At 43.9% G+C, this 10,844-nt stretch overlaps 1 protein-coding gene and 1 pseudogene across 5 annotated transcripts; one reads left to right on the forward strand and one right to left on the reverse strand.

Moving 5' to 3' along the window:
• Positions 1-745: 745 nt before the first annotated feature.
• LOC126945636 (protein SSX3-like) lies at positions 746-8,431 on the reverse strand. Of its 5 annotated transcripts, none has more exons than XM_050775730.1 (7): positions 8,363-8,431; positions 7,816-7,931; positions 7,192-7,286; positions 5,307-5,356; positions 3,196-3,331; positions 1,588-1,692; positions 746-846 (listed from the first exon to the last, which is right to left on the reverse strand). In XM_050775730.1, exons 1-7 carry the CDS (start codon positions 8,429-8,431, stop codon positions 746-748), a joined length of 672 nt encoding a protein of 223 aa, XP_050631687.1. The 5 variants fall into 5 exon arrangements, with proteins under 5 accessions (XP_050631687.1, XP_050631685.1, XP_050631688.1 ...); XM_050775728.1 differs by lacking the exon at positions 1,588-1,692 and adding an exon at positions 8,087-8,193 and having other exon boundaries at positions 8,344-8,431; XM_050775729.1 differs by having other exon boundaries at positions 768-846; positions 1,547-1,692.
• A 433-nt stretch (positions 8,432-8,864) lies between these two features.
• On the forward strand, positions 8,865-10,522 carry LOC126945756 (ornithine aminotransferase, mitochondrial-like; annotated as a pseudogene).
• Positions 10,523-10,844: the final 322 nt, after the last annotated feature.

Below are 10,844 nucleotides of genomic sequence, written 5' to 3' on the forward strand. Positions count from 1 at the left end.
TGAGTTCCCACTGCCCAATAACTCAATCTCAACTCCTCCTGACCTGCAGACCCTGCACACTCTGATTCTGCCCTACCTCAGGACCAGCACAAGCCTTCCACGGTTCCTCAAAGTGAACCATCTGCTCATGCCACAGTGACTTCCTCGCCTGGATTATCAATTCCTAGGCTAGAGGAAGGTGTGGCCCACATATCAGGGCTGACCTGGAGTTTGGGAGCCCACAGCATCCTGGGTAGGGAGCATCTCTGGATATACAGTGCAGGGAGTAGAAAGAGCATGGGAAATCACCCGGGCATGGTGACTCATGCCTGTAAACCCAGCACTTTGGGAGGCAGAGGTGGGTGGCTCACAATCTCAGTAGTTCAAGAACAGCCTGACTAACAAGGTGAAACCCCGTCTCTACTAAAAATCTAAAAATTAGCCTGGTGTGGTGGTGCACAACTGTAATCCCAGTTACTCAGGAGACTGAGGCAGGAGAATCATTTGAACCCGGGAGCTGGAGGTTGCAGTGAGCCCAGATCATGCCACTACACTCCAGCCTAGGCAACAGAGCAAGACTCCCTCTCAAAACAAAAGAAAAAGAAAGAGCATGAGAAATCTCTTCATTCAGCCTCAATGCTGTACCCTAGAAAATTATGAGAAGGGAATGATTTGGTGAACAAGTGACAAGATGGGATACCAGTACCATAACAGAATAGCACATCTGCAGGGATGTGGGGGATGAGCCGAAGGTTCACTTATGGAGTTACTCTTCATCTTCCTCAGGGTCGCTGATCTCTTCATAAATCACCAGCTGCTTTCTCTCACGCAGTCTGTGGGTCCAGGCATGTTTCCCCCTTTTGGGTCCTATGATGGAGAAGAGTTGGAAGATGAGGGTTGGGTAGGCTGGAGAGTGTTAGGCTCTGTTTTCTCCAAAAAAGGAGATGCCTCCCCAGTCCTAAGTGCCCATGGGCCTTCTTCATCCAGTTTTTCACATTCGCTGGCTTACAGAGGCTGACAGCTTAGACCCACACCAATACAGGCCAAATGCCAATGAAAATTTTAGTTTCTGCCTCCTTCCGTTGTCAGGTTTAGATTCCCAACATCTTCACTTACGGGAACATTCACCCATTCTTCCTTTCATTCAGCACATATTTAAGGGCATGCAGTCATACCTTGTTTTATGGCACCGCATTTTCATAGTGCTTCGCATATGCTGCAATTTTTTTTTTTGGAAATTCTCATCAATTTTACACTTTTCCATTATTATTATATCTGTTATGGTGATCTATTATCAGTGAGCTTTGATATTATGACTGCACTTGTTTTGTTGTTCTTTAGTGTTTTAAAGTAATTTTTGTTTTTTATTTTGTGGTTCCACAGTAGGTGTATATTCTTATGGGGTACGTGAGATGCTTTGACACAGGCATGCCATGCGTAATAATCACATCATGGCAAATAGGGTCTCCATGCCCTCAACCATTTATCCTTGTGTTACAAACAATCCAATTACACTCTTTTAGTTTTTTTTTAAATGTACAATTAAGTTATTATTGACTATAATCACCCTGTTGTGTGAAATCGTTTTGGGGGTAACAAGAACTGCACCCATAGACGATGACAAACTTAATAGATGAATGTTATGTGTGTTCTGACTGCTCCACGGATGAGCTCTTCCCTGCCTCTCTTCCTTTTCTTGGGCCTCCCTATTTCCTGAGACACAGCAATACTGAAATTAGGACAGTGAACAACCCTACAATGGCCACTAAGTGTTCAAATGAAAGGAAGAGTCGCATGTCTCTCACTTTAAATCAGAAGCTAGAAATGGCTAACCTGAGTGAGGAAGGCATGCGGAAAGCCAAGACGGGCTGAAAGCTCCGCCTCTTGCACCAAACAGCCAAGCCGTGAATGCAAAGGAAAAGTTCTAGAAGAAAATAATAATACTAATACTCCAGTGAACACAAGAAGAGGAAAGCAAAACTGCCTTACTGCTCACATAGAGAAAGTGTGTGTGGTCTGGACACAAGATGAAACCAGCCACAACATTCCCTTAAGCCAAAGTCTAATCCAGAGCAAGACCAGAATGCTCTTCAAGTCCGTGAAAGCTGAGAGAGGTGAAGAAGCTGCAGAAGAAAGGTGTGAAGCTAGCAGAGGTTGGTTCATGAGGTTTAAGGAAAGAAGCCGTCTCCATAACATAAAAGTGCAACGTGAAGCAGCAAACCCTGATGCGGAAGCTGAAGCAAGATATCCAGAAGATCTAGCTAAGATCACTGATGGAGGTGGCTCCACTAAGCAGCAGATTTTCAATACAGATAAACTAGCCTTCTATTGGATGAGATGCCATCTAGGACTTTCACAGCTAGAGAGGATTGACTCCAACTTTGAAGAAGTTCTACTGTGGGTAAAATGCTGTCCAATAGCATCACATACTACAGAGAAATCTTTCATGAAAGGGAGAGCTAATTGATGTGGCAAATTTCATTGTCGTTTTCTTTTAAGAAACTGCCACAGCCACTCCACCCTTCAGCAACCACCACCTTGATCAGCCAGCAGCCATCAACACCGAGGCAAGACCCTCCCTCCACCAGCAAAAAGAGTGTGGCTTACTGAAGGCTCAGAAGATTGTTAGCATTTTTAACAATGAATTATTTTAAAATTAAGGTATGTACATTTTTAGACATAATGCTACGGCACACTTAGTAGACTACACTATAGTGAAAACGTGATTTTATGCACTACGAAATAAAAAAATATGTGTGTGTGACTCTCTTTATCGCAGTGATCTGAAACTGAACCTGCAATATCTCTGAAGTACACATGTACTGCATATCAGGCATTGAGCTGAGTAAGATATGATCCCAGGTTATCACAGATAGAATTGCTTGAGCACCTTTCATGTCATCTGGCCTTCTAGATTTAATTTAACTCCTCCAAACCATTTATGAACTCTGACTCTTTATTTCCATCTTATGGACTAGGAGTCTGGAATTGAGAAAATTTGGAAGACTTGCCCCAAGTCACACGGTTTTTTTATATGGATGACAACTCCAGTCTGTGTCTCTGGAAGTCATGTCTAACGTCTCATCGGGAGCTGGGTGAGCTCCTCAGCCCAGCCTGGACCCAGGCTTGTCTGGGATCCATGCCACACACCCAGTCCCCACACCTGAACATAGCCAGGGAAGCCAGAGGGGTTGTTCCCGAACTGTTTCCTCTTACCAGATCTCTTGTTAATCTTCTCAGAGGTATTTGGTTTTCCCGGGGGGCACAGCTGTTTCCCATGGTTTTGTGGGCCAGATGCTTCTGGCACTCCCTTCCAATCATTTCCTTCCTCTGCTGGCTTCTTGGGCATGATCTTTATAATGTGAAGGTCACAGATAAACAGTATCAGTGACATTTCTATAGTGCTTTAGAGCTTACAAAGTGTCTTCACATGCATTACCTTAATCAATGTTCTCAACAATGCTGGGAGAGTCACACTTGCCTAAATTAGGAAAAACCTGGGAGATTAGAAGGGAAATGAATAGCCTAAGTGAATGGGGTTTCCAGGGCTAGAATGCTTATCTTCACACTCTTTTAAGACTGGCATTTTGCAAACAGCAAAAATCTCCATGTGATTGAGAGTTTGGTATACAGAAGATTTGGAGAAAAATAGCATTCTAAGAATTCACAAGGTCTACACAGGGAACAGCTTCAATAAAATACAAGGGATCCCATATAAGCTTTTAGAAAGCTGCTGGGAGAGTAAATGTAAAAACATAGAGAGGCAACAAAACACTGCTGAGAAAGATGGTGTGGGGAGATGAATAAAGGGAAGTGAGAGGGAAAGAAATGATTTCCTGAAATTAATCTAGGCAGCAAAGAAAGCAGTACCAGATATGGCATACCACCCTACCGAGGCACCAACATTGAATGTGGAATTCAGTGAGGTGGTACCCATACCAATTCTGCTTGCATTGGGATGCGTCACTGACCAACAGTCTTACGCTACCTTTTTTTTTTTTTTTTTTTTTTTTGAGACAGAGTCTCGCTCTGTCACCAGGCTTGAGTGCAGTGGCATTATCTCGGCTCCCTGCAACATCCGGCTCCCATGTTTAAGCCTGCCACAGCCTCCAGAGTATCTGGGACTAGAGGCAGGTGCTACCACAGCCTGCTAAGTTTTGTATTTTTAGTAGAGACGAGGTTTCACCATGTTGGTCAGGATGGTCTCGATCACTTGACCTCGTCATCTGTCTGCCTCGGCCTCCTAAAGTGCTGGGATTACAATCGTGAGCCACCGCGTCCAGTCCTTAAGCTACTTTTTATTCAGCTCCCTCACTTATGAAATAGTGAACAATACATGTAAAATAGGCTAAGGGAAAGTACTCTCTGAGCTTGTAAACACTGTTTAAATGTAATAATAATAACAATTAATAGCTTTCTGGATCCTTCTTTGAATTTGGTCTCCACACTGGCAACCCAACTCCCAGATCCCTTTACCCTCTAAACCAGACTTGAATCTGCACTTGTGGGATCAATCATTCAGGGGCCTCCGAGGGATCCCCTGGACTGGGACTAGGGCTTCCCAGATGCCCCAGGTGCAGACAAGCCCTCAAGGAGCTCACAGTAGGGAGGGATCAACAGTCAAAGGGACTCTTAGGCCATGTGAGTGGCCCCAGTTACAGAGCAAAGGCCAGCTGGTCCTTCCTGTTGCGAGAGTGGGTGTCTCAATGGAAGCACCAGCAGGCCCTATGGGGTAAAGCCCTAGTGAGCAACATCTGAACTTCATAAACAAATGCAAACGTGAATGAGCTTTAAATGGCTTGGAGTTCTGTATTAAACTACCACTGCCACTGTGCCCCAGGAAATTCTTTAACATCTCTGTACCCCGATAGCCTCATTTTATTATTATGTTGCTGACAACTAGGATCTATAACATGAACTATGATTCTTTGCTTCTATTGCATGCACCAGGAATCTGGAGCTCAGAGAACTTAGAAGATTTGCACCAAGTCACATGGCTTTTGTATGGATGACAACCGAAGTGTGTGACTCATTATTATTTGGAGATAATAATAGAAACAGTGTCATAGAGATCTTTTTAAGGATTAAATAAATTAATCCATGTGAACTGCTTAAAATAGTGTCTGGCATCACTATGAAAACAAAAGTAAGTATTAAGGATCACAACTCTTAGTATTATCAAGCTGTCGATGCTACATCAGTTGCTGTGATAGACATGGGGAGAAGGAGGCAATGAGGGCATTTTTTATATTCTCCCACTCTTACCAGTGTTCACATCCATGAAGGGACAAAGGTTCTCTGGTCCTTTAGATTTGAGAGATACTCACCTTCGGGAAGATTCCCTGGAGCGTGCCGGAAGTCATCTGAGGACATTCAACTGAAAGATAATACATCAGAATTTTTCTTTGTTGGTAAAGATTTCCAAACTCTAGAGAGACTTCTGTGGCATGAGGGCATTCTGCAGCGGAGGGTTATGAGTCCACTCACTGTTAAGGAGTTGAGATTTGCTTCTGAATTATGTTTAGTCATGGTTGGTGCATTTGTCTGTGGCATCAATTCAGACTTTTCTATCTCATGGTTTATCAAATGGGGGTTAAACCCCATCACAGTCTCAACTTATATCATTACATATCTTCTACTTTTGCACAAATAATTAAGTTGATTGGTTGGGAATCTGAACTCTATCCACTCAAGATGTACAATAACTGAAAATCATTGTACACTTGAAATGGGTGAATCTTATGGTATGTGAATTAAGCTGTTAAATGTGTGATGAACCATGGATGATTTATTCCAGTGGCTCTGAAATATTTTCAGTATAAAGACACTCCTTTAATGTCAAAAACTTGGCAGATACTCAAGCACTGGATTTTCAGATCTCTTATAGTGATGGTGGGAGATTGTAGAACCTGGCCTGTTTAGTTGGGGAGTAATAGGTCTATTGGAGACGGTTTGGATATTCTGACCTTGTCTTATAATTGTGTTGCCAGAGCAGAAGGGCCAGTAAACACATACGTCCTCTTTATATTCCTGAAATGTACAAAGCTCTCTACCCAGTAACCTGTCTTTTTTTCACCCTATGTTATCTCTGCTCTCTGAGAAGTGGGAAAGCTCTCTGTGTGTTGGATGAGGGATCACTCTTTCAAACTCTCTTCCAAGCTCATCACGGAGAATCGGGGTTGGTTGGGAATGAGAAGACTATTTGGTTTTGACAACATACAGAAAAACAGCGATCTTTATTACCTAATGGGTCATCACCCTCACTCCTAAGATACTTATCCAATACCTACATGCTGTTAATGAGACAAACTCTGGAAGTTTTTGGCGGATCTATAGTTTTAATAGTTTCTTTCTTTTTTTTTTTCACTTGTAACACTTTCTTAACTATCCTTTGATTCATTAACAGTGCTTAGAAGAACAATACATCCTTTAAAAAAGAAATATTTCAAACACACAGAAAAGTATAGGGAATAATATTGAGTTCAGTCGGGTCTCAACATTACTACACAGCTATGTTAGGTCTGATTTATTTATTCAGAATATTAGAAATACTACAAACAGGCTGGGTGTGGTAGCTCACACTTGTAATCCCAGCACTTTAAGAGGCTGAGGTGGGTGGATCACCTGAGGTCAGGAAGTTTGAGACCAGCCTGGCCAACATGGTGAAACCCCATCTCTATCAAAAATTAAAAAATCAGCTGGGTGTGGGGGCGCATACCTATAACTCCAGCTACTTGGGAGGCTGAGGCAGGAGAATCACTTGAACCCAGCAGGTGAAAGTTGGAGTGAGCTGAGATTGCCTTATTGCACTCCAACCTGGGCGACAAGAGCTAAACTCCATCTCGAAAACAAAAACAAACAAAACACACTATCAAGAAGTCACGGCTGTAGCTATCTGTGCAGCACTCACCAATCGCTGCCCTCCCTCCTCCACTTACAGCCAGTCACCTTAACTTGATGACTTTTTATTCACATTCATGTTTCTATACATTTACCATTTACTTATTTTCCAAAAAATATATATTCTTATTTTGCATGTTTTAAAATTTTATATGAATAGCCTCTGTAGTGAACTTTCTGTATGCATTTTTTTTTTTCACTCAGCCCTGATGTGTATAAGGGAACAAACGCCTGAGGATCTTTCCCAGGTAGCTGAGCTGAAAAGCTGCTGGGCTTGAGGAGAGCCTTTCCAGCCCCTTCCCATCTACTCACCCTGATTCCCACGGTTACAGTCATTATCAGAATCATTCCCCTGGAAGTCTGTGGCCCGTTTATTACGCATGAAAGGTGGGAGGGTGACCTTGAAATGTAGAAAGAAGCAAAGTGTTTACTGCTTAAGAGAGAAGCTTAGGCCTGGAATGGTGGCTCACGTCTATAGTACCAGCACTTTGGGAAGCTGAGGTGGGAGGATTACTTGAGGCCAGGAATTCAAGGCTGCAGTGAGCTATGATTGCACTACTGCACTCTAGGCTAGGTGACAGACTGAGACTCTGACTCAAAAAAAAAAAAAAAAAAAGAGAGAGACAAACTGAGAGAAGGACGGTGGGGGTGGGGAGCAGTGGGGGGTGCCGGGATGCCACAGAGACAGTTGGGCTCATCAGAACAGACGTCTATGGGAGAGAAACATGCAGGATCTAGGTACGAGCTCCACTGTGGCCAGCCCCTGCCCTCAGCCCTGACAGGATACAAAAGAGCAAAACACCCAGAAGCTGCCTTGCGATTTTTCCCTGCACAAAAGGAAAATGTGGGGTACTTTCTGCAGCCTAAGAAGTAGCCAAAGCAGAAAAAGGGATGCTCATGTGTCCCCAGACTTGTCGTACCTAGAACTTTCTGTTACCTAGTTTAGTCATGGCCTCATACTTTCTCTTCATATACACATAGATGATTTTCTCTGAGGTTTTCATCTTTTCCCACTCTTTCTTAGGGAAGTATTTGGCAATATCATCAAAGGCCTAGAAAAAAAAAAAAAAGGAATTCTGGCAGTGACTCAGCTAGGCATGTCTGCCATTCAGCTGGAGCCGCTTCCTGTGTGCTGGATCTGGGAAGTGGAGATGATAATCCGTCCTGGTTGATGCCATGGCTAACTGAGACAACATCGGGGACCCACCCTAGCTTCTTTCCTGCCACACAGTAGGGCTTTAATACTGCTGGCTAGCTCTGTTCCCACCTTCCAGAATGGACTGAGAGTCACCAAATGAAGTGCAAGGTCACAGACTTGTCTCCAGGATGCTAGGTGATGACAGAGTGAGGGTAGGGGGCTCCAAAGGCTCCAGATCTCCCTGAGACCCTGCTCCTTGTCTCCAGTATCTCTGTTCACCCCTCCTCAGAAACCTGGTCACCCCACACTGTCCCCTGGGTCACTACTCTGCCCCCTCCAGGTCACCTTTTGTATCTTCTCTGGTGTTTGAGCATCATCCCTAGCTCTCTTTGCACAGTCTTCATCTCTGTTCATGGCACCGGGACCAGTCTGACCTGCAAGAGAAACTGCCTGAGTCTTTCCAGCTGCAGGACCTTTGGTCCTGTGTAGGGAGAAATCTGTAAAGGCCGGTCACATTCAGTCACCTGGAATCAGGTGCTGCATTTCTCCATCCGGGGTTTATCTGTCCGTGAGTAAGGGGAGAAGTCAGATGAAAACAGGGAACCAGGGGTCTCTGGGAGAAGTATTGATTGGGGATAACAGGTTTCCTATGGGCGAAGCAGCCTTGAGCCTTTAGGAGGAGGTTGGCTACTCTTGTTAGTAGTTTCCCTAGAGCTAGGCTTACCCTGAAAGCTGTGCAGACCCTTGTTGTGGAGGCAGGGATGTGACTGTGCAATTGTATTGAGTGGGGGCGTTCTGACCCTGCCACTCAATAAATAAAGGAAGGGAAGTGAGTCCCAGAGATAACATGGTCTCTCTGGTGATGGATCTGATCAGGCAGACGGATGGGGGGTTCTGTTCTGTTGAAGAGAATTGAGCATGACTACTATGAATGGATTTAGAGGCTATTACTGGGTGATTTGTAAATTATTAGAATGAAGAGAGCTAGAATTTCTGAGACTAAAAGAGCCCACCAACACTTAGAATGTGGGGCATTTCAAGATGTAACAATCCGCCAGGAGTGGTGGTTCATGCCTGTAATCCCAGCACATTGGCCAATCCTCCCACCTTGATCTCAGGAGTACGGGCATGCACCACTCCGCCCCCACTAATATTTTTATTTTTGTTTTTTAGTAGAGATGGTTTTGCTATGTTGACAAGTTGGTCTTGACCTCCTGGGCTCAAGCAATACTCCCGCCTTGGCTTTGGGACTACAGGCATGCACCACCTTGCCTTTTGCTATATTTCCCAGGCTGGTCTTGACCTCCTGGGCTCACTCAATGATTTGAACCCGGGAAGCAGAGGTTGCATAGAGCTGACATCATACCACTGCACTCCAGCTTGGGCGACAGAGCAAGATTGTCAAATAAATAAATAAATGGAAGAAAGAAAGAAAGAAAGAAAGAAAGAAAGAAAGAAAGAAAGAAAGAAAGAAAGAAAGAAAGAAAGAAAGAAAGAAAGGGAGAGAGAGAAAGAAAAAAGGAAAGAAAGAAGGAAAGAAAGAAAGAAGAAAGAAAGACCAGTTGAAACTCTTTAAGAACAATAAGCTTTGTGGTATTTTTACTTACCCTTGTCCCATCTCATGTTCCCAGCTTGGTACTGTTCATTGCTGATGAAATACAGATAGGACTGGCCAAAAATGGTAGATGGCTGGCTATTGATCATGAAAATGTCAGACCTGATATAGTCCTCCTTGGAAGGCCCTTTCTAGGGGTTGATACTCTGTGACTGCGGTGCTGTGGGACAATGGCATAATACTGACCATTAAACCAGGGGAACATGGTTACACATATGGTGGCAATACACTAGGCTGCTGAGTGGCCATTGCAGCCCTTGAGGTTTTAGAAGAAGAAAACTGTGCTGAAAATGCAGAAAAAAATGGATATTATCTTGAGAAATGAACCCATGAAGCTACCTTCTGATGCTGTAACTGCCGTAAGAGGAAAATGATTGCTTTATTTATTCATTTAGTTATTTTTTTGAGTCAGAGGTTCACTCTGGTTACCCAGGCTGGAGTGCAATGGTGCGATCTTGGCTCACTGCAGCCTCTGCCTCCTGGGTTCAAGCGATTCTCCTGCCTCAGCCTCCTGAGTAGCTGGGATTACAGGCATGTGCCCCTATGCCCAGCTAATTTTTGTATTTTTAGTAGAGACGGGGTTTCGCCATGTTGGCCAAGCTGGTCTTGAACTCCTGACCTCAGGTAATGCACCTGCCTCAGCCTACCAAAATGTTGGGATTACAGGCATGAGCTACTGTGCCCAGGAGGAAAAGAATTTTAAATGCAATTGTTATTCAAGACAACAAAGGTTGTGATGCTTGGAAGGTATGTCTACGACTTCGAGATTGTGGACTTCTGGCCAAGCCAATCCATGATGACATCATGAGGTTTCGCCTCTGCTAGTAGTCAAGGAGGATGACATTCGAGAGTCCAGAGAAATCATTAACAAGACTATCTTGTCGTTCTAAGTGTAGCAGCTGTTTTCAGTGGTGCTTGGGAGCTGGCTGCAGACAGGTGGTCCTGTAAAAGCTCTGCTCTTAATGCAGGCACATTCCACTCCCATGTGTCTTCAAAACCTTTTTCTGGAATATATGTTTTTTTTTTTCAGTTGATACATAATAGAACAATGTTTGTGAAGCTCCCTTTTGCTTTGTAACATAATAGAATGTAATGGCATCTACATTCAGTGAAAGTGTTTTGATGTGCAGAACATGGCTGGTTACAGTGGTTCATGCTTGTAATCCCAGCACTTTGGGAGGGCGAGGTGGGTGGATCACTTGAGGTCAGGAG

Source organism: Macaca thibetana, chromosome X (genome assembly GCF_024542745.1).
Source record: "Macaca thibetana thibetana isolate TM-01 chromosome X, ASM2454274v1, whole genome shotgun sequence".
Taxonomy (NCBI): domain Eukaryota; kingdom Metazoa; phylum Chordata; class Mammalia; order Primates; family Cercopithecidae; genus Macaca; species Macaca thibetana.